The sequence below is a fragment of the Amphiura filiformis genome, chromosome 6, assembly GCF_039555335.1.
Source record: "Amphiura filiformis chromosome 6, Afil_fr2py, whole genome shotgun sequence".
In the NCBI taxonomy this organism is placed as follows: domain Eukaryota; kingdom Metazoa; phylum Echinodermata; class Ophiuroidea; order Amphilepidida; family Amphiuridae; genus Amphiura; species Amphiura filiformis.
Genome location: NC_092633.1, coordinates 60,211,909 through 60,236,976, shown reverse-complemented (window position 1 = coordinate 60,236,976; position 25,068 = coordinate 60,211,909). Strand labels below are relative to the sequence as shown.

Below are 25,068 nucleotides of genomic sequence, written 5' to 3'. Positions count from 1 at the left end.
TGTTATTGTTAAGCAATGTTTAAACCGTTTTTTGTGATTAGGGTGAACTTACCCCACCATATGGGCGAACCTGCCCCAATATGGGGCAAGTTCGCCACTTTGCAAAACTTTTTTGTTTGCTCTATCCTGTTGCTATTGTAAGGCCTAATAGTTCTGGGATTGTGGCCGTATATAGCTAAGACATAGGGCTTTCACATGGGCTAATCAGGTCATCCCTAGCCTTAAAATTGACATCGCTAGGCTGGTCAGAAAAAAATAGGGCGAACACTCCCCGCTCTCCCCTAAGGAAGCCGGAAGAAGAAGAAGAACGCCTATGCGTGTAGGCCTACTACCGTACGGCCGATTACATATGTAACTGCACGAAGCATCGCGCTCGACGTGTGTACATAGGCCTACAAGCTGACATTCACGGTACATGTTAGCAAGCATTCGATCGTTGAACTCTGAATAAAACCGGGTCGACCCGGTTTTAATACAAAAAGTTAAATTTCACTGTTATTAAAGCACTTCAGGCTTAGTCTTTTACGTGGTATTTTAGTATCACTGGGCATTATAATTATGCAAAAAGTAGAAATCTGAGCCTTATTTGAGGGCGCGTCGCTGTGAAGCAAATCACACCCTGAAATCTCAAGTTATTCAGGCGGTGGGTGGCATGATAGAGCCGGCAACTTGTGAAACCGCCCGGCCGTATGGCATTTTCCATATAGGCCTACACTTAATTACACTAGTGGAAAATTTAAAATGAGAATTCTTTCAAAACGATGAGAATTGGACAAAAGTATGAGAATTTAAAATGTTCTCATTTATATAAAATTTTCTCATCCAAATGAATGAGAAATATTAATTACCGTGTCAACAACCTGTCACAAGTGGTTAATTTTCTCATTTAAAACAACGGACAGGTGGTTGACACGTTAATTGGTATTTCTCATTCATTTGAATGAGAAAGTTTTATATAAATGAGAACATTTTAAATTCTCATACTTTTGTCCAATTCTCATCGTTTTGAAAGGCTCATTGCAAATTTTCCACTGATACTCGGTATTTTTGTGGGGTTCATTATCGAACCCCAACGGTTTTAGCTTGTATTTATATTATTTATTAACATAGGCCTATTTGTTTGTGATATTTCAAGCGTTTAAAATTTCAAAATAATCCCATTCAATTACACGGTTGACGATGAAAATTTACTTAATTTAGAGAATGCACGGCGACCACCACCTGCACATATTGTGGCTTTATCCCGGGGGCTTTATTAACTTTTTGGACCGTGACACTCGAAAGACCATATTTCTGGAATGGAACGTCCGATTAAGATTATTTAAACGCCAAAATGTTTTTTACATCAAGCCCCAGCCAATAAGTTAGGTCTGAATCACTTTATACTTTGGACATGCCTACGAAACGGCAGCATTGCAGGCAGTATCGCGGCGTTGTCTTTTTAAAGACAATTCTTGTTTCATGTATTTACGCCCTCTGTCATTTCTGTAATACAGATAGGTCAAAGGTTGAGTTTTACGGAAAGAAAACAGTAAGCTTACCCAGTCCCAAATTTCCTCAATTTCTCGTTTTCTCTGATACTACTTTGAATGATCTAATGTGTTATATTCTGATGATTTGATTACTGCACCGATTCAAGCTAAATGACAGAATAGTGGTAGGTGAGTGGTGTTAGAAAGGAATCATTTTGGTTAATTTTTTTAATCTCTAAGACTAAGTTTACATTGTTTATTTATTTTAAGATTTTTAGACAGTCTATCATTTAGTACAGCTGGAACATACGTGTTGCGTCCATTTTATGTGCGTACGGGCTACGGCCGTACGTACATGCTTTCTTCTGTCATGTCTGTACCATGATATGTGCGTCTATCTGTCATGTCTGTGTTTAGTTTGCAACGCAAACTAAAAACTGGGCAAAACAGACACGTCATGTATGAGAGGCATAATTTGCTAGTCGGCGAATGCCTAGACTGGGGCCCAAACACAATACATATTTTAATAGAAATTAAAAGAACAGCTAGGTCATGTAGCCTGTAGGTCAAGGAAAGCTACATAAGGCCCTTCACAATTAATTCTTAGCCTTAGTTTCCTGTTTCATGGTTGAAAACCAGGGATGAGGCGACTTTTAATTATTAATTATTAATTATCTTTTATTTTCTTTATTTTAAAATAAGTGGTCGCAACCTACATCAAGCCATTTTGACAAGGAGCATGCATTTAATTATTTTACTACTATGTTTGATTTTATACATAAGTAATGGTACAGTTAGGTTCTATGTTTATTCATCATTAATATAGATGATATGATCAAAGTCAGAAAGTAGCAAATGGTAGTCATTAAAAGTTATTTTTAAAGAGAAAATCCCAAATATAAATAAAATAATGAAATATTTTGCAATTCTCTACTTTGGACGCGGGCGAGAAACAGGAAACTAAGAATCAATTGTAATTGGCCTAAATATGTTGTCTATACTTCACTTGACCCAAATATATGATTTTTTATGGTGATGAGACACTCGCACATGAAATTTTAGAGGGATTTTGATAGCAATTCCACATAGAAAAGCTGCTATCATCAAGAGACCAAGACATCTGGCTGGATTCCAGGGGCTATTTTAACGTGCCTCACTGTCACGTACGTGTCGAGATAAAATATTCGTACAGTGACAATTAACAATCCGTGTAGATATGCTTTAATAGTAGACAATGGTAGAGCCTTTCTTACGGTCACATTCAGGTAAAAATGTCAATTTTTTTATTTTTGAAACGCACTCTACTTCATCAACGCTTTTATCTCATTGCACGAACGTGACAGTGAGGCACGTTAAAATAGCCCCTGCTGGATTCAAACCGGCGACCTTCATATTAATAGCACAACACTCTGCCAATTGAGCCACAGAGGGAAGAAGAGCGGAAGATTTTAATTTAGGGGTTCATTCATATATATTTTCATGACTAAACGGTTGTTTATGCCCGAGGGGCCGCTTGCGGCTGAGGTCATAAACAACCGCTTAGTCATGAAAATATATGAATGAACCCGTTCATACATACCAGAACAATTTGGGATTCTTATTTCATCAAAATAATAACAAAAAATTACAAGTAACATTATTAAAAACAATGATTTTCCTTCATTTTTCCTACCCGGCGATCTCACATCCGGGACACCGGGCATAAACGCTGTTTATGCCCGGCTCTCGACCAATCATGCGCGCTGTTATATAGCGTGTATGTATGAACTATAGATAGGTATTAGGTTGGAATGGTGTTCGTCGCATTCCTAATGGAAGGCGTCGGAACAGTATATTTTAAGAAATTATACAAAAATAACTTGTTTAGTGCTTACAGACAGTTATATGTATAGTCTATCTACCTTGAGTTACCAGCACTAGCTTTGAAGTTGAGCATGTGCTGCGTTGGCTTAGCATGGTTTCATGCATGTACAGGGTGTAACAATAAACTTTATACAATTGCATTTTGACTTCTCAGGAAAAAACTAAAAGTGTTACGGCATAAATGATATATGCAATAGAATCAGTAATATCTTGGCTAAAAGAAGACGTTTAGTTGGTTTCTTTACTAGTATGGGTTAAAAAGTTATGTCCGATTAATCAAATTGTCCAGAAAACGTGTTGGGCCACTTTTGCCATGTTTGCGTATATCAAGGTTGAACCGCGTAGATATGCTTATCGTGCATTAAACATCAAAGAACTAACACAAAAGAATTATAAGTGTTGTTTCTTTATATAATTAACATGAACTTAATAATAATAATTATATTTCTTTAAAATCTATAAATGAAGTCATGAAATTTCTTTCAAATTATCTTATAAATAAAGTAATTTCTCATATCTCTGAGATATCATTGGTAAAACTGAACAGTTTTTGCATCCAAAGTACAAAACAATAAAATTTTGAAATTGAGTTCAGCTGGGCTTCTAGCTATTCTAGGGCGATCACTATTGCAAGCATTTCTGTTTACAAATTCTACATACTTCTCATACAAATATGTAATTGTATGCCTTTATGGAAGACGTGAGTTTGGAAAATGAGCTATAAACAATCTTATGGTTTCTGCTTGACTCCCGGCTTGACTCCATGTGCTACCGAATGTCACAACCATAAAAATACGCTCTTCCAATGTTGAGCTGCAGCCACAATATCTGGTAAATGAGGTTGTTATGTCAATGCTTAGTTGTCACTTTCAAAAACTCAAGGATATATTCTATTATGTAATCATTTCTACCAATTCGAATACCCCATTGTTTAAAACTACCAATCATAAGAGCACCGTCCAACTGGTCCATGGTTCAACTCTATTCAGTCACTTTTGTAACACTTAGACAAAAGTGGCCCAAGCGGTTTTAAGACTAGGTTACATAATTGGCCATATCATCACTTGTATATCACCGATGTTATTGGACCAAAGCTGGTGGCTAAAGAGATTATCTTGATAGACATATAAATATCAAACCCAAAAATTTGCGGCATACTTGTGTCATTCTATTTTCAAAACTGTATAAATTTTATTGTTACACCCTGTATATATTATATAATGCGGCACGTACAGTCGTACACGCACCAAGTAACGCTATTAAAAGCTAACACAGAACACGCTAAACTTCAAAGCCACTGCTGGTGACTCAAGGTAGATACAGACTATATAATCTTTTATTTATTTACAGGTCAGAGGAAAACTATTCTTGTACTCCAGGCAAGAATCAGCATCCTGACCATGACTAGTATAACTGACAATGATATTATCACGGCGGATAATGAGGCATTATCATGGGAAAATCAAGAAGATGACACTCAAGGGAGGAGAGATGGGAAGTATATGATGGAAGTGAGAGAAAATATGTCTGATGAGAATACTACTTATGAGATGATATCCAATCAAAACATGGTAAATATTAAAATGGGGTGACTCAAGTCTGGTTTCTTATGCCATTGATAAAAATCTGAAAGTAGGCCTACATGTAAACTCATCACTGTACCAATTGTTCAAGAAATTTGGGCCCATCAATCTACCAAAAATTGAAATTGATGACCAAATTTGGCGCAAATTGTCAGAGTTTTTACAACTTTCCCCAACAATTGTCTTAGAAAAATGTGTCATTAACATACCCAGAGGCTAAAAATGCGACCCATGTATGTGGCACATCCCTCTACATAGACATTTTGCTTGATAAGTTATCCCAATCAGGCCTTTTGTTTTGAGGAGACCTGAAGCTGTCACTTGGCTGCAGCTCTCCTGAATTGCTTTTGGTGTGAGCTATAAATCACTCCCCTTTAAATGCTGTTTTTTATGACTTCACCCAATAGTTTCCCAGAAGTTTATGGTATTCGTAGATTATGTCTACATGTACAGTCTAAGTATCAGTAAGTAAAACACATACTGCGCCAATAAAGTATCCTTACACTTGGAAAAATAATCACAATTTCAAAACTGAACAATATTTGGGTAAATTTGTATTTTTAATAGATGCAATATCTAATCCTGCACATTATGACACCACATTGAATCCAATGTGACCTCAAGAAGTAAAGTTACAAGCAATTGAATAGACGAAGGTCCAGTTTTAAAAGTGACAAACTGGCCTACATGCCTATACAACGATTCCAACAAGCGCAACAAAGAGACAACACATTTTCTTCAATGAAGCGTCATTTAAAGCTGTTTTTTATTTCAGTTTTTACTTCTCTGTACTTTTCATTTTATTTGTCAGTTCTTTTGTTTCAGTTTTCTTTTGTTCCTTTTGTATTAAATTAAAGCCAAACGCATAAATTAGCCATTCACCACTCTCAAACCAGATTTGTGGTCTGTGGCATTTTGAATAGGCAGTTTGTCACTTTTGAAACTGGACCTTCGTCTAATTAAATGGAAGTAAGTTTACTTCTTGAAGTCACATTGGATCCAATGTGGTGTCATAATGTGCAGGATTAGATAGTGCATCTATTAAAAAACTAATTTACTCCAATATTTTTTCAGTTTGGAAATTGTGATTATTTTTCCAAGTGTAAGGATACTTTATTGGCGCAGTATACTTGAAATCTATTGGTTTTACCCAATTCAAAATTACTCGTTTTTTGTATTAAATTAGGTTCCCAAAGACATGCATTATATATATAACTGAAAAAATAAATGTTTAGAATCTGGAATGTCCTTTTACCAGGCATACATGTAGGACAATTCTCCTCACCCACCCAACCCACCCACCCACCCACCCACTATCCTTAACAGTTTGGCCACCCACCTTAAAATGTTATGGGAGCGGTTTGAACAGTTCTCCTTATTCCCTCAAGGGGAGTTGTTGATGCCTGAATCATTAAGTGAAGTGTGGAGATTTGTCACTTTGCTATTCCACTTAGAGGCACTTTAATTTGAAAGGAAGGGGCATTTGATGAGAGAAAATATGAAAAATGGGAGTTGGCATTGCAACATTTATTATAATATAAACATAGTATTTTTTATACCCTTGCAGATAAAAGATGAGGCTCATAGTTCATCTGATGCACAATATAGCCATGGAGAAGGAAGTTCAGATGATGAAAGTGAAGGAGAAGATGATGATGATGATGAGGAGGAGGAGGAGGAGGACAAAAAGCATCAAAATGAAGACAAAGAAGAAGACAGGAAAAGTGTGGCATCAAATCAGACCGAGACTGAAATAATTGAACAAACCCCACTGAGCCACTCTGGCGAGCAACTCAAAGAACACAACTCAAATAATAGTGAAACTAATTTAGTCTCTTGCCAAAGAACAGAGAATCAAGGTACTGTATCACAAAATGACCAGATAGATGAATGTAGTCAATATTCCCAAAAGGAGAAACAAACACTGAGTGTTCAACCTGTACCAGAGAGCCGTCAAACATATCAAACGTTGAAGATGAGACTTAAACTCAGAGCACCTGTTGTAGAGCCAGAGAGTCCTGAGGAGGAGGAAGAAGAGGAGGAGGAGGAGGAGGAGGAGGACAAAGAAGAGGAAGTGGAGAACAAAAAAGAGGAGGAGGAGGAGGAGGAGGCGATTCGACAACCTGGGAAGAGGAAACGAAGAGTAAGACCACCAGTGCAGATCAAGGCAGAACCCAAAAGGTTTCTGCAGATTAGTCTGGGCAAGCAGGCAGACAGATGGCAAGAGGTCAAAAATTTGACAAGAAGTCTGAAATTTCATTCACAAGTAGCAAAACTTCTCTTAGATTGGTAAGTGTTTTGAGAGGATTAGGCTATTCCAGTTGACATCCATAGACCCCCTATATGGAAAACATGCACCTTAATCTTCTACACAGGGGGGGTAGATTTTCAAATGGAGTCACCCATTCAGGCAAACCCATTTGAAATTTTCACTGCCAGTGTGGAAGATTAAGATAATATACATGTCTTTCATAGGGGTGTATGGATTTTAACTGGAATAGCCCATTCTTGATTGGTTGGATTGGTGTCTATCAGCTATATCGTAGGTTTGCTATGTCGAAAACAAGGTTCGCTATGAACAGATGAATCCGTTTGTATTAATGTTGAAAAAAAACCCACACCAGTGCATCTGGCCGGATTCAAACCGGCGAGCTTCATAATACTATTACGACGCTCTAACTAACTGATGAGCCACAGAGGCATGCTGCAGAAGAACGAAAGATTGAAATCTATGTTCGAATGATGTTTGTCACATTATAACGGAATATAACGGAAAGTATCAGAACTGTATAACAAATACACAAATTCACATAGGGATGAAATTATTATACTAAATTTCCTGGATTGATAAGATGAACAAATTTTAATCTTTACCCAAAGCAGCCAGTGCACATAAACGCTGAAATAAACCTGTGCAACTGGCCGGAGTCGAACTGGAGTCAAATTCATAATACTAGCACAATGCTCTAACAGGGGTGTCTATTCTTCCAGAAAATCTAAATTATTCCCTCACCCTACATGCGTGTGTCACATCCTTCCCCAGATTCTTCCCCAACTAGAAAACCACAAAAATGGACCCGAAAGGGAACATTTTTAATATGCTGGTTGCTATCTACATATGTACTTTTCCTCATTTTTTTTGTTACCTCCCATAGGCAGTGTTCTAAATCGGTTAAGTAAAATAAACCCCTGGTATTTTGCCCGGTAATTTTCAGTAAAATACTGTAGTTTACCATAAAATTTGGTAAAATAAAAGACATCAAAGGAAAAGATATTTTTGAGTACAAGTCTTAAACATGATACATGGTTAGAGAAGTGAAAGGTTTCCTTCAGAAAATTCTGTTTTACTTGGAATGCATATTAATTTATTATACTAAATAAGATTGATCGCTACTAGTTCTCAAAAACACGACGCATGGTTAAAAAATCAAAAGGTTCCCTTCAGACAATGCTGTTTTACTTGGAATACATATTACACTAAATGAGATTTATTGCTACTAGTTTTCGGAATATCTTAATGTACCTTTTGTTTTGATCAAAATTAATAGTTTGCAATGCAATATGTGAGGCCAAATGGTTCAAAAAGGTCTCAAAAAGAGAAAGGTCTCAAAAACATGATGCATGGTTAGAAAATCAAAAGGTTTCCTTCAGGAAAAGGTCTTTACGTAGTACTTTTATTGTCTCGCCTGAATGTTCAGGGAGAGACTTAGTAATCACTATGGTGTGTGTGTGTCCGTGTGTGTGTGTGTGTGGGCGTGTGGGCGTGTGTGCGTGTGTGTGTTCGGAAAAAGCTTGTGAACGCGTTATCTTGAGAACCGTAAGTGCTATGATGATGAAACTTTATAGGGGGTAGCATGACCAGAGGGTGTCGACCTGATTAGATTTTGAGCGCAAAATATGGTAATTAAGTACCTAATTTGCATAATTTATGCGTAATAAGCAAAATACCTTGTGAACAGATTATCTGGAGATCCGTATGGGGTACAGTGGCGTAACTTGGTGGGGAGTAGCGTGGCCAGATGTTCTCGACCTGATTAGATTTTCAGCGCAAAATATGCTAATTAAGTACCTAATTTGCATAATTTATGCGTATTTGATGCGTATCAAGCAAAAAAAAAAAAACCTTGTGAACAGCTTATCTGGAGATCCGTATGGGGTACAGTGGCGTAACTTGGTGGGGAGTAAGCGTGGCCAGATGTTCTCGACCTGATTAGATTTTCAGCGCAAAATATGCTAATTAAGTACCTAATTTGCATAATTTATGCGTATTTGATGCGTATCAAGCAAAAACCCTTGTGAACAGCTTATCTGGAGATCCGTATGGGGTACAGTGACGTAACTTGGTGAGGAGTAAGCGGGGCCAGAGGTTCTCGACCTGATTAGATTTTGAGCGTAAAATATGGTAATTAAGTACCTAATTTGCATAATATATGCGTAATAAGCAAAATACCTTGTGAACAGATTATCTGGAGATCCGTATGGGGTACAGTGACGTAACTTGGTGGGGAGTTATGTGGCCAGAGGTACTCGACCTGATTAGATTTTCATGAGGTCAAAGGTCACATACAAGGTCAAAGGTAAACTGAGGTCACCAAATCTTTTAATAATTAAATTTCAACTGTGCATCACATATCCCAATAACAGCTTGATCGGTCATGTAATTAAGGAAATATGACGACTTTAAGATAGTCGCTTTCTTTGTAAAGTATAGCAAAGTAGCACTTTCAATGAGTGATAACTCGTAAAGGAAGCATCTTTCTGTTTTGATTTATTTGATGAAATAGTTCTTTGGTATTGCCAAATTTGATTTTTCAGCGCAACATACTTTTTCCAATTTCGTGAGGTCAAAGGTCACATACAAGGTCAAAGGTCAACTGAGGTCACCAAATCTTTTAACAATTAATTTTCAACTGTGCATCACATATCCCAATAACAGCTTGATCGGTCATGTAATTAAGGAAATATGACGACTTTAAGATAGTCGCTTTCCATGTAAAGTATAGCAAAGTAGCACTTTCAATGAGTGATAACTCGTAAAGGAAGCATCTTTCTGTTTTGATTTATTACTTTGATGAAATAGTTCTTTGGTTTTGCCAAATTTTTGGAAGGTCATTACGGGTCATCCGAGGTCACTCAGGGTCATCTGAGGTCAAGTTATTAAAAACTCGTATGGGCATGAAACTTGGTGGGTACAGTCATCATTTAAAGCCAAATTTTTGGAAGGTCATTTTGGGGTCACCAGGGGTCATCTGAGGTCAAATTAGTAAAAACTGTTGTATGGACATGAAACTTGGTGGGTACAGTCAACATTTAAAGCCAAATTTTTGGAAGGTCATTTTGGGGTCACCAGGGGTCATCTGAGGTCAAATTAGTAAAAACTGTCGTATGGACATGAAACTTGGTGGGTACAGTCAACATTTCAAGCCAAATTTTTGGAAGGTCATTTCGGGGTCATCTGAGGTCAAATTAGTAAAAACTGTTGGATGGACATGGAACTTGGTGGGTACAGTCAACATTTAAAGCCAAATATTTGGAAGGTAATATCGAAGTCACCAAGGGTCATCTGAGGACAAATTAGTAAAAAGCTTCGTATGGGCATGAAACTTGATGGGTACAGTCAACATTTAAAGCCAAATTTTTGGAAGGTCATTTCGAGGCCACCAGGGGTCATCTGAGGTCAAATTAGTAAAAACTGTCGTATGGGCATGAAACTTAGCACGAGAGGTACAGTCAACATTTAGAGCCAAAATTTTAGGTCATTTCAGGGCCACCAGGGGTCATCTGAGGTCATATTAGTAAAAACTGTTGCATGGGCATGAAACTTGGTGGGTACAGTTACCATCGGCCAGATAATCGTGCCCAGCCGATAACCGCCAAATTCATTTACCTCTCTACCAACAGTTATCGCAAAAGCAGGCGGTCACAAAAGCAGGCGAGACTCGTGGTTCGAGAACCGCCTTGTTCATCAAGTTTTTACAACAAAAGGTTTTAAGGAATCAGATAGCAACGTTTGCACAGTATTTTTTGTAGGACCTGAGAGCACATCAGACATATCGAATTGTATTCTGAATACGAGGAATGTCCTTCTGATATCAAATAATTCATGATATAATACACATTTTATGGCAAATTATTAAAATTTCATATTTTTAACAGTCCTCAAAGACAAAGCAAACTTTATAAATCTAATGACATGTACTTAATGAGCATGTAGCTGGGATGAAAAGCTGTCCATCAATTGAAAATTGTGACCTTTCATATTGAAGATCGACCTATATTTTTGGTGTTTTGGGGCAAAATACAAAAGGTCAAAATTTTCATATAATGGACAGCTTTTCATCCCAGCTACATACACTTTGAAGTACATATATCATTTAGATTTATACAATTTACTTTGAGGACTGTTAAATTTCAAAAATATCAAAAAATGTGTATTATATAGCGAATTTAAAATAAATTATTTGATTTCTTGTATTCAAAATGCAATTCGATATGTCTGATGTTCTCTCAAAAAATATGTAAAAACATCGCTATGATACATAGCTAGTATGACCACTAGTCGGAGAAGGGAAGCATTACTGACCCAACTCTTCACTGTTTTGTTTTGGGCTAAAGCATTCCCTGGTTTCCCTCAAACTATTTTTTTGGGGATGGGAATAGGTAAAAGGCAAGGGACTGCTACATGTACATGTATGCTAATGCTCTGTATCCATTATAATTCTTCCCCAAATGACACTTGATGAATTTACCTACCCTGTAGACCAGTCACTGCCAGCCAGTGACCATCTATTTCATGCTTCAGTTATACACTTTTTGCCCAAATTAGTTCTTTAAAAAAAATCTTCCTTGAATCCTGTTGACTTTCTGTTTTTTTTTTTCTTTTTTTTTTTTTCTTTTTTTCAAAACACAAAATTCTTCCCCAAAGGGGTAAAACTATTCCCTCCCCTTTGGGGGCGAATAATGGCAGAATAGATGCCCTGTATAACCAACTGAGTCATGTTACTGCACATTGTCATGATTTATTGGTAAATATGGATAGAAATTGCATCTGTAGAATACATTTTGATGCAAATATATAATTTACTTAGTTCTTGAAATCAATTCTACTATAATATTGAATTTTAACCCCTTTTTGTGCAATTTATTTTTAAGCATATTTTGAGCTTACCTCTTAATTTTTATGAAAAATGCATTGGATATGAAAACTAAAAAAAACCCACAATGGACGTCAAAAATACAATTTTCGGGACAAATAAGTTGAAATAACACAAAAGTCTGAGCCTTATATATAATATATCCATGGTGATATTTTTCAATGTGTTTATTCTGACAGTTTTGATGCATTATTAGATGGAAATCTGCAGTGGTCATCCACTGCAGCTGACTCAGATCTCAAGTTGAAACTGTCTAAAATGCTTGCAGATAAGAAGATACCTATTCCAAACGACTCATGGTAAGTTGAAGATTCCTGTCCACTATACATGTAGAAACATTAGTTTGTGTTCATCTTAGAACTTTGGCAGATTTAAAAAGTAGACAACACTCTTCAAAATTACCAAATCTTGGCTGTGGATGTTATAGTACCTACATTTTATAAAGTCGCTGGTTACCAGTAGTTCAAATAAGGGTGTAGCTTTGAATTGATGATGATGGGATTCAATTTTATTCAATATCTATGCTGATCGACAGATCGTTCTACAGTTTCACGATTTAAATTACTATATGGCCCGAGAAGCCATTGAGACAAACAGCATCCATGTGAAATGTTCAAAAGTTTAACCATCGAGAATGAAAATAACAGATTGACTTTATCATGTTTGTCTCCCTATGCACAATTGCGTATATTTATGGCCTTTTCAATATTTCCATATGTTCTTGATAAGGTATGAGGTATATATTGGTTATATTAAATGAATTCATAGTACAAATAAATTGTCTTCATTCAGTCGTCTATACTGAGTCCATACTTGTGTTCTCTTTTCCAAGTGCAACACATTATGAAGTATTAATAATTTCACAATGCAAAGGCCTACATATAATCGGTGAAAAAAAAGTTCAGCTGCCATATACAATAAATAAGATTTTCTTTCTGAATTGGCCGTATTTTTATGTGTACGAAAAACAATCGTATTATCGTGTTCACTTTAGCATAAGTTTGGACCCTATTGGACTCAATGGAACGCAGGAACGTTCTAAACGAGTGTCAAGGTAAAATTAATTTATTATAATTAATATGAGAAAATATCTCAAAACTTTCACATCAAAGCCTTTGTCACTCCTAATTGATTGCACAGGTTACCGGCATCCAAGAGAAAAAGGAGAGGTTCCATAACATTGTCACCACCAACCAAAGTGATTTATAAAGAAGACTCACAGGAAGATGATTTGGAAGATGACAACACAGATGAGTTTGAAGACCACTCAACTGACGAGGATTATATGCCTGTCAAAACTATTCATAGAGCAGCCAAGGTAAGACTACAGAAATTGACTGGCTGGGAGAACTCCATATAGCTTGTTAGCTTCTGGGACAGCAGATGATTATAATTTGGAAGTCACCTATCAAGTGTTATGCAGATAAAGGGGGAACAGTAAGTGCCCCCTTTTGGATGCAATTAAGCCACCTTGATATTTTGTAGCACATTGTTGTTAACTTCTGGGACAGCAGCTAATGATAATTTGGAAGTCACCTATCAAGTATTATGCAGATAAAGGGGAACAGTAAGTGCCCCTTTTGGATGCAATTAAGCCACCTTGATATTTTGTAGCACATTGTTGTTAACTTCTGGGACAGCAGATAATAATAATTTGGAAGTCACCTATCAAGTATTATGCAGATAAAGGGGGAACAGTAAGTGCCCCCTTTGGGATGCAATTAAGCCACCTTGATATTTTGTAGCACATTGTTGTTAACTTCTGGGACAGCAGCTAATGATAATTTGGAAGTCACCTATCAAGTATTATGCAGATAAAGGGGGAACAGTAAGTGCCCCCTTTTGGATGCAATTAAGCCACCTTGATATTTTGTAGCACATTGTTGTTAACTTCTGGGACAGCAGATAATGATAATTTGGAAGTCACCTATCAAGTATTATGCAGATAAAGGGGGAACAGTAAGTGCCCCCTTTGGGATGCAATTAAGCCACCTTGATATTTTGTAGCACATTGTTGTTAACTTCTGGGACAGCAGCTAATGATAATTTGGAAGTCACCTATCAAGTATTATGCAGATAAAGGGGGAACAGTAAGTGCCCCCTTTTGGATGCAATTAAGCCACCTTGATATTTTGTAGCACATTGTTGTTAACTTCTGGGACAGCAGATAATGATAATTTGGAAGTCACCTATCAAGTGTTATGCAGATAAAGTGGGAACAGTAAGTGCCCCCTTTGGGATGCAATTAAGCCACCTTGATATTTTGTAGCACATTGTTGTTAACTTTTGGGACAGCAGCTAATGATAATTTGGAAGTCACCTATCAAGTATTATGCAGATAAAGGGGGAACAGTAAGTGCCCCCTTTGGGATGCAATTAAGCCACCTTGATATTTTGTAGCACATTGTTGTTAACTTTTGGGACAGCAGCTAATGATAATTTGGAAGTCACCTATCAAGTATTATGCAGATAAAGGGGGAACAGTAAGTGCCCCTTTGGGATGCAATTAAGCCACCTTGATATTTTGTAGCACATTGTTGTTAACTTTTGGGACAGCAGCTAATGATAATTTGGAAGTCACCTATCAAGTATTATGCAGATAAAGGGGGAACAGTAAGTGCCCCCTTTGGGATGCAATTAAGCCACCTTGATATTTTGTAGCACATTGTTGTTAACTTTTGGGACAGCAGCTAATGATAATTTGGAAGTCACCTATCAAGTATTATGCAGATAAAGGGGAACAGTAAGTGCCCCTTTGGGATGCAATTAAGCCACCTTGATATTTTGTAGCACATTGTTGTTAACTTCTGGGACAGCAGCTAATGATAATTTGGAAGTCACCTATCAAGTATTATGCAGATAAAGGGGGAACAGTAAGTGCCCCCTTTGGGATGCAATTAAGCCACCTTGATATTTTGTAGCACATTGTTGTTAACTTCTGGGACAGCAGCTAATGATAATTTGGAAGTCACCTATCAAGTATTATGCAGATAAAGTGGGAACAGTAAGTGCCCCTTTGGGATGCACGCCACCTTGATATTTTAGTTTTTTAGCTCTATTGCTCATTTTTACACTTGCTGGGAAGGTAACGGACTCGCTGTGGAGGAGGTGTTGTGATCCTTTCACAGTGGAGTCTGGCCTAATTGTTAACGAAAGAGATGGGCACTCCTGTTCTGTAAAAAATGCAGGTTTGACTCCTTTACCTTGCACACTTGCATCAGCTTAAAGTATGATTGGTTTCTTAGTATTTATGTGCCGTTCATCCAAATAAGATTTATATTAATCTTTGGTGGAAATAAAAGATCACTTGAAACATAATTAGAAGCATACATTAACTCAATTTTTGTCACTCTGCCCAATTCATAATGATTTAACACATGGTTGTTGACACTTTTCCCAGCAGAGATCACAACCCAAGCGTAGGAAGCAGTCTACCCCACAGCGTGTTGTCATGGCAACATCACACCACCAAGTAGAAAGCAAAAAAGTGAAACCTTTGAAGTTGATGGTCTCAAGGAATCACACCAAACAGAAGAAAGTCCAGGGGGTGTCTGATGTCAAAAATCAAGAGCTGGGAAAAAACAAGAAGCGGGGACGGAAGAAATCGGATAATAGTCAAACGTAAGTACTTGGTCTTTTTTGTATTTTGTGCGTGGTCAATTTGAGAAATATTCTGTACCCAGCCATCATTTTTTGTTTTTGTTTGGGTTGGACAACCCTGAATAACCCACAAAAGCATCTTATATAGCTTATTTCCGTTTAAATACTGGGATGGGTTTGGAACAGTTGGGGTTAACATCCTATACACAAAACTGACTGTGAGCTATGGCTCTTCTGTACACAGAATAACAAATGGTAATGGTATGGTAAATTGTGAGGATAAAAATGGGCTATTCAAGTTTTGAAAACATAATCCATACACCATGGAAGACATGACCTTAATCTGCTACACAGGGAGTGTGAATTTCAAATGGGGTCACTTGAATGGTTGATTCCATCTGAAATGTACACCCTCTATTTGGGATATTAAGATTAAGGTCATGTATTTAGTAGAGGGTGTATGGATTTCAACTGGAATAGCCAAATCATTTGGCACGCTGAGAAGGGTAAAAGCAATGTTTGGTGTGCCATTTGGAACTTTTACCCTCTCCCCATTATTATGCAATTATTGTATAGCCCTTAAAAGATATATAGGACCTGGCATATTTATTATTAATGTGGTCTTCCATTCATGTGCAGTGGATTCATTATTGCAAAGGTTCTCTGCATGTAAATACTCAACCATGGACATCCAATTCTAAATGCACCATGGGGAGAGAAGTAGTCTGAATTTAATCTTCATATGTTGCCGATTAAATTCAGACTTCCAATTTCCAGGTCAATATCCAGCAAGTTTTCTACCGCCAGGAATTAAACCTGGGCTTCATGCACCAGAAACTAGAACCACTGCTCTCCTGCACAGATATGGGTTCTGTATCTTACTGCTTCTTAGCCATTTCCTGTTCTTTGCCGGTTTCTTTACATTGGGTGATGTTCAAATTATAAGATCGTTTGGGTATTTTTGTGAGTTTTTGTCAGGTTTTGAATTCATCCAAATGAAAATCTTATAACATATTAACAGCTATGTAATTGAAGATCTGATAACAATGGGCAATTGATGTTTCCAGTATATGGCCAGATGGTTTGCTGGATGACAAAATGAACCACAAGCTCCCTAGGACCACGAATATACAAACAGCAATAATGTCAGTAGCAATTCATATAAAGGGCTATTCCATTTGAAATCTGTCATACCCCTGTGGAAGATTTAAGAAAAGTCTTCCAGAGGGAGTATGTTTTTCATATGGAATTGGCTGGGATTAATTATTTTGCACCTATAGTCCCCTGTATACGGCTTTTCTATATCTTCCACAACTGGAGTGAATATTCTAAATGGAAGTTACCCATTTGTCTATACTATTTGAAACCTGTAGTCCCTCTGGAAGACTTTAGCTAAATCTTCCACAGGGGGAGTGTGGATTTCAAATGGAATGGCCCAATTCGGATAAAATGTTTGTTTTTAAATTTGTTTTTTACATTCTTGTATTTTCCAGGAAATCTGCATCCAAACCTCCGTTGATCCCACCAGAATTTGCTACGTATCCAAAGGTGTTCAAGTGTCGTCGATGTCCAATGAAAGCTGAGGAAACCTACGCAACACTAGAGCTCCTTCAAGAACATTTTGACACCCACAAACTAGAAAATGTAGTACCAAAGAAAAAGTTGACAACACCACCCTCTTCTTCACCAATAGGTGAAGAAGAAACAGAGGAGGAAGCAATACAACGCATGGCCAAAGTACTGATATCGTGTCCAGATTGTAAGAAGTTGTTCTTCCCTGGAAGGCTTGTTCAGCATCTAAGGACTGCCCATGTGAAGGTGCTTTGTGAGGAGTGTGGTGGCATGTTTTCTAGAGTTGCTATGTGGGAACATAAGAAGGCGCATAGATTCAAAGCGCAGGGCAAGAAGCCGTATAAATGTGACAAGTGTAGCAAGGAGTTTCTATGGCAGGTGAGTACTGAACAATAACACTTAGTATTGAACATAGAAGGTTGATCATGAAAAGTACCTCTATTGCCAAAAACATTGACACCACCATATATTAAATTTAGACCCTTTTTCAATGTTTTCTTGGATGCGGATGAGTAGATAAACGAACATACGGCAAGTGGCCTTCCCAGGTGAAAAGACCATGGATGAACATAGTTAAAGATTACACTAAAAAGTGTACATGCAGCGTGAGTCAAGTATAGCAAGGAGACATCAATTATACTGTGAAATTGAGCTAACAATATTTATCCATTTTTCTCCCAACAGGTCAGCTTGCGTCAGCACCGGGAGCTCCATTCTAAAGAGCGGCCGTTCATCTGCTCCGCATGTGGCAAATCCTTCAAGACGTTAACCAAAATGAAGCGTCATGAGATCATCCATGAAGCAGTGAAACCATTCATCTGCCCTCACTGTCAGCGTAGTTTCACCCAAGGTACGAATCTCAAGACGCATATTAGGACACACACAGGGGAGAAACCGTATCAGTGTAATTATTGCGCAAAGACTTTCACGCACAAAGTCAGCATGAAGACGCATATGAAGAAAGAACACGGCGTTGATCTATGGCGGGATGGAGTCTCACATAGAGTGCAAGAATTTGATGATGTAAAATGCCAGATGAAGAGGAGAAAGAATCCGCAAACCAAAAGTATTCAGAATGCTGTAATACCCAAAATAACAACGCCATATCAAGAGCCGGTGCCGAAAATTGAAGATCAAGTTGAGAAAAGTCAAGAGAATTTGCAACATGTGCAGAGTGATTACAATGAAGGCAGAAGAGACTATGAACAAAGAGTTATTCTTGATGAACAAAAGATGTTAATAGAAGAACAGAGAGGTGAGCACAGACTTGCTGAGGATAGAAGAGATCATGCAGTAATCGAATCAAGGTCTCATGGGATGGTAGGATCTCCACAAGAAATGGTGGAAATTTCTTTAGCGGGAAGCCAACATGTGAAATCAAGCGAAGAGTCATTAGATCATCATAGTACAGAGCAACAGCTTCAGAATTGCATTTCTCCCAGCGATGATGTCAGCCATGTCTCTGTAGAAGAGAAAGTGCAAGTGGGACAACAAGTACATGATATGCATCGGTCACATGGCTCATCTCATTATACGCCACATTACTTGCCAGTATCCACAGATATGTCTTCTCATCATATACCCACTTCAAATCCAACTCACAATCACCCAAGATACGCAGCCAACCAGGATGGACCCACTCCCTCCAGGTACTCACCCCATTTGACTGCTATGACTAGTAATTTAAGGCAAGGATCCTTACATCATGATATGCAACAGGGAGGAATGCACCATACTCACTCACGCTACCCACCGTGGAGTTCGGGTCAAGCTGGGGGTCCACATGGGTATATTCCAGGTGAAATGGGGCCGGCTATTTTAAATGAACTAATGAAATTAGGAAAATGATTAGGAAAAGGTTTTTATTTGGTATTGTGTAGGGCTCAACCAATCTGGCATTTCGGATATCGATTATATAATATCGGCCGATATCCAATCTGATCCGATATCGGTAAAAAAACCATTGACATGAAAGGTTCATTCTTCTGGAATTTTGACTTTCAAACCTTTGGCATCATTCAGAATTGTGCAAATGGAATCATTTTTAGTGGTGCTATAAAAATACTCTTGTTTAAAACATATTGCATTTTTAAAATAATGTAATTCTAGAATCTGACAGCATTTTAACATAATATATTCCAGAAAAATATTTTTATAGAATTAGAAAATGACAAAGTAATGGGCTATTCCAGTTGAAATCCTTATACCCCCCCATTTGAAGAAATTACTTTAATCTCACTAATATAGGGGTGTAGATTTCAAATGGAGCCACCCATTCATTCAGGTAATTCCATTTGAAATTCACACTCCTTGTCTGGAAGATGAAGGTTTAATATGTCATCAATAAGGGGTGTATGGAGATTTTACAGGTGTTAAATATTGCAATCACTTGGGTAGGTCTTTGAAATTGGGAGATGATGCAAAAATGATGGTTGCTGTGAAAATTATGTTTTTATAAATTGCTATACAAAAGCAACAAACTAAATACAAAAGCCACAACTAATTGTTATTAACCTGAAAGTGCATTATTTCAATTCTTTATAATCTCTACAAAATCTACTGGTGTATGGGGTTGCCAAGCCTGTAATTGGTAGTGGACAAAAATATGTTAGTCCATTTGTGGTGAAATTACAAAAACAACAAATCAAGAAGTGTTTGAAGATGATTTTTGTACAAAATTCACAGAAAACAGTACAAATTTTTATAGACTAGGGCTATTTGTCTCAAAATGCCCTCTGACTTAAAATTGATTATTTATATATTGGGCAGTATATTTGTTGATTTGTGTGATATTGCAAGTGCCACACCCATGAAATGGGTTGAAAATGCTTGGCAACCCTGATTAATCATGTATAGTCTGAAACACTGCTACTGTGAGTTAAAGTAACAGGCTCCACCAGACTTTAGTAGGGTGGTGTGTCCCATGAGTATTTTGTGGGTAATATGGTGATAAAAGCTTCAGCTGTGAAATCAGCCTCGTGGGTTTGTGTATAAAATTCAGGAAATTTCAATGCTGTATTAAGAGAATCCTGGGTATCCAAGTTTAAAAATAATACGTAGAGAGAAGAAACATCTATATTATAGAATTGATTAAATCAATTCTAGTGGAAACTTAGGATCCACCCACCCAGGGATTAGACAACATTCCTACAACATTGACAGTTTTTTTACACACAAAACCTATTTGAATGAACTTTGTGGCCACAAGTTTCAGACCATAATTCACCCACAATGGTCTGGAAACCTGCTACCCCGCAAGTCCAGGACATTGTCTTTATAAATATGTGACATGGGAATGATTCTGGTATACTGTGCACACAAGTATAACCCTAACACTAATCCTAATCCTAACCCCGACCCTAACCCTAACAATAGGGTGCGCAGGGTAAACCGGAATTGTATTGAAAACACAGGGTGTGCAGGGTAAACCAGAATTGTAACGGTAATGACATGTTATAATCCATGATCCACTCAGACCAAAGTTGGGCAATTTTGATTTTTTTAAAAAGATTTTACCATCATGAACTTGCTCAGTACCTAACATTATTCACTAAATGCGCTGCGCTTAAACGCAAATAAAACATTTTCATACTCGCTGCCGCTGTTTCCCTAAACGTAATAAATACACACAAGAACAACATACACATGGGATATGACGCCTTGTCGCAGCAGCTCCTCTTTCAATGAAACGCCTGAATAACCAATCGATCGATGCGATATTGTTATACAATCGCTGAACAACCTTTGTTCAACAGCTGATAGCTTCGTAAGAAAATACATTTACTGATGTTGCAATCAGATTGCAAGTGCCTGGCATATTCGGTTGCAAAGTCATGAACTTTTTACATGTCCATTTTCTTGTGTTTTTTTTTGCTCCCAGTTTTGCCTGTCTCAATTTCATTATTGCCAACTTTGTTCTGATTGGATCAGTTTGTGTTGCATTTTCAGTGTAAATTGTTTGGGTTAAATCTGTGTATTACAATGTAGGCGACGGAAAAACCTGTTTTTATGGGCCTAGCTAACCGACCAAGTTAAAAAAAAAAAATTTGCTAATCATATAAAATCAGCTGTTTTTTGGCAGAAAATGACTGATTTTCAAAATATGTTTGCAAAAAATCATCACATTTTTAAGTTTTCGGTGATATTTTTGGGTCATTTTAGCCTCTAGAAAAAAAAATATAATCCTGGTTGAAGACACTACTTGAAAAGTCTGTCCTCCTGTAAAACAGGTTTTTTCCGTCGCTGTATTGGACAATTTTGATGGTGCTTATATTGGATTGTTTAAATGAATGTCTATAAAATTACATAATTTCAAAATAGTTACAAAAGGTATCATATTATCATGTTGTTTTTAATGTGTAAGAAATATAACCACAACCGTGCAAGAAAGAAATTATTTGTAATTGGTTGTCATTAAATAATGGGCTATTTCAGTTGAAATCTATACACCCCACCATGTCTCCCACACAGAGAGTCACCCATTCAAGTAACCCCATTTAAAATTCACACTCCCTAGATGTGGAACTTTTGGAAGATTAAGGTCAAGTCTTCCATATACAGGGTGTATGGTTTGCAACTGGAATAGCCTACATGTAATGTGTTTATTGCTGCTCATAAAATCATTGAAAACAAAAACTTGGGTACTATCAGTGATTCGATAAATCTGAAAATCTTAAGATTTCCTGAGTTAGCAATTTTTTTAGCGAATTGATATTTAAAAATATCATAAAAACTGATTTTTCATTTGTATCAAGAGAATGGGTATGCAATATACCCTGCACAAACTAAAGGGTTCTTAGTGGACATGTGGGTATGGGGATGTGCAGCATATTCAGGGGTGCATTTTCAGCCATTTAGTTTGGATTCAGGGTGCATTGTCAGCCATTTTGGTTTATTGATGGCCCTTAATTTCATGACAGCCCAAAAAAGCGTGTTTTTTCACAATTTTCTCAAAAAAAAGTGCAAATATCTCATTGTTTTGTAGCAAAATTGGCAATAATTTTCCAAAAATTGGTATCATTTTGTGTCTGTTTTTCATCAAATTTGGTTTAAAGTGGGATAGTTTGCCGGAGTCCCAGCCGCACATCCCCACTTATACCAAAATTGAGCCCCCCCCCTCCCCGTGCTGATTCAGGAAAATTGTGTTTGGCAACCAGACTAAAAGTCAATAAGCCTTAAGAACAGGTTTTCTTTTTGTGGCATAAGAGAAATAATAGTGTGAGGCAAGTTGTTTGGTATTTTTCTGAATTTGATCATTTTGTGCGAGTGACATCTGTAAGCATTTTATTCTAGATATAGCATAACTACATGTATTATAAATACTTGAAATGTATGCATGGATTTTTATTGTATAAATTGAAGGCGTTGTTTTTATAAAATTCGCTTTTTGGCATCCTTTTGGAATGGGAGGTATATTTACAACAATGTCAAGTATATGATACTGTAAACTATATTGGTATACTTATTTAAACTGTCAGTGCAATTTCATCTTTGTCATCCTGTCCTGTAACGTTTTAGAAATATATTTCTAATTTGTAATATGTTTTTAAAAAAAATTAAATGTAAGTAAAGAAAGTAATTTGATTGCAAAGTCAACAAGAAAGTAGATTCCAAGTACATATGGTCAGTTTTCTCTCTGATGATTTTTCTGCAAGAAATTTTTTGGCTCAAGGATATTGTAAGCATGAAACACTGCCACTGTACTTAGTTTTCACCTCAAGTTTCGTGGTGATGTAGGCAAGTATTTTGCCGGCCGCAAAAGCGAAATGGAACGCATAAGCTAATCCTGCAGTAGGCAAGAGAATACATTTCAATGAGAAACATGAAAATTATGAAAAAACAAGCCAAAGCATGTAAAATCTGGCAAAAATGCTCCAAAACGGACAGAAAATAAAAAAAAAAAGTGGAAATTTGGTAAACTAAAAACAAAAAGGAATTCCTGTTTAACAGGAAAATTTTCATGCCTGTATTAAACAAACAACTTCTGTCAACGGTTTGAACACAAGTAGTTTACAATAGCTATTTAGTGAGTGACTGCCACTTCAAATTAATGGACTACTCCAGTTGAAATCCTTACATACCCATATTGTCAGCCTGCTACGCTTTTTGCCTAAGTCATTTTTAAGAACAAAGTACAAAATGTCAAGCATGCATTTAAACAAATTTATTCACCAATCTTTGCACAAGAACAAATGATAATGATACAAATGAAAGAGAATAATCTGAACTAATTAGGGTGATTACATAACTGATGCATGCTTGAACCACATTTTGTTCTTTATTCTCAAAATTACAAAAAATGATATGGAAGATATGACCTTCATCCTCCACACTGGGAGTGTGAATTTCAAATAGGTACCTTAATGGGTGACTCCATTTGAAATCTACACCCCCGTGTGGGATATTATAAAAAAGTTATGTCTTCCATAAGGGGTTATGGATTTCGACTGCAATATCCCATTTTGATACAGGTTGTGAAGGCAACACTCTTTAAAATATTTTGGTGCTTTTAAACTGTGCTAGTGTACAAATGTAAATTGTTTGGAACATTCGGACTGTTGAGTAATGTTTCACATGTTTTAATATACAGTATATTATTATGATATGTAATATGAAGCTACTTATTTGTGAAATAAACAAAATTAACGCAACTTTCTCTGTGTTGTTATGAGTCATAAATATTATAAAGCACTACATCTACATCAATGTATTCCATACACTCCCTATGGAAGACTTAACCTTAATTTTAATTTGAAATGGAGTCGCCCATTTGGGTAACCCCATTTAAAATGCATACTCCCTGTGTGTAAGATTAAGGTCATGGCTTCCATAAGGGGTGTATGGATTTCAACTGGAATAATGTAGTTGTCTGCTCGTTTGTGACAGAATCAAATTCAAGATACTTTTGTATGTATAAGGCTAGCTTCAGACTCCGTATTATGCATTACAATATTGTATGCAACATATCTCGTTGTTTAATCTATTGCCATTCTATTTCCAGTAATGTTTAAGTTCTAACGAATGTTTGATGACGTAAAATCGATAATATATTTCTACTAGATATTACATGTAACATATTATCGATTTTTCGTCATCAAACATTCAAAACTTAAACATTACTGAAATAGAATGGCAATAGATTAAATAACGTAGCTATGTTGCATACAATATTGTACGTACAATACTCGGAGTCTGTGGAGCGCTTAAGACTCTCAAGCCCCAGGACATTAAACTGAGTTCTTTGGTCTGTACAAGCCTATGTGATGCCTTATAGTGATTTATCATGGCTTGTCATCCTTTGTTCCAAATTGACGCTGCTAGGGAATAGAATGGCACTCACAAAAAGTTGTTCGGCAAAAATGATTCGTTATTTTGCTTACAACGCTACTTTTTTCAGAGTCTTTGTTAGCAGCGACGTAGCTTGACACCATCACGGCGTCTTCATTCAGCGTGAATGAATGAAGACGCCATGATGGTGTCTCAAGCTACGTCGCTGCTAACCAAGACTCTGAAAAAGGTAACTTTTTAAGCAAATGTCAAGAATGAATCCAATATCAGTATCCATGCTGCTATCGGTTTTTGTTATTGCACACATAAGCGTGCATGCATCACGCAATGTGCAACTAGCATAAGTGTTGCAGCCAACTGTGTGCACTCCATTCTATCAATACAAGTCATTTTTTTCGCCTATTGAGCCGAACAAACTTTTGACATGTATTTTGATGCGATCAGTGGATGTTGAAAAATTTGACCCCATGACTTGTTTCGGCCATATCTCCAAAACGAAATATCTCACGAGTAATAAAATGATGGACTTTTTTTGTT

The 25,068-nt window shown here is 37.0% G+C and overlaps 1 protein-coding gene across 3 annotated transcripts; it reads left to right on the top strand.

Moving 5' to 3' along the window:
- Nucleotides 1-1,490: 1,490 nt before the first annotated feature.
- Nucleotides 1,491-23,888, top strand: LOC140155743 (uncharacterized). Of its 3 annotated transcripts, none has more exons than XM_072178690.1 (8): nucleotides 1,491-1,657; nucleotides 4,686-4,906; nucleotides 6,486-7,207; nucleotides 12,252-12,371; nucleotides 13,213-13,390; nucleotides 15,473-15,693; nucleotides 17,166-17,622; nucleotides 17,929-23,888. In XM_072178690.1, exons 2-8 carry the CDS (start codon nucleotides 4,736-4,738, stop codon nucleotides 19,090-19,092), a joined length of 3,033 nt encoding a protein of 1,010 aa, XP_072034791.1. In that variant the 5' UTR covers nucleotides 1,491-1,657; nucleotides 4,686-4,735; the 3' UTR covers nucleotides 19,093-23,888. The 3 variants fall into 3 exon arrangements, with proteins under 3 accessions (XP_072034791.1, XP_072034792.1, XP_072034790.1); XM_072178691.1 differs by having other exon boundaries at nucleotides 1,491-1,661; nucleotides 15,476-15,693; XM_072178689.1 differs by having other exon boundaries at nucleotides 1,491-1,661.
- Nucleotides 23,889-25,068: the final 1,180 nt, after the last annotated feature.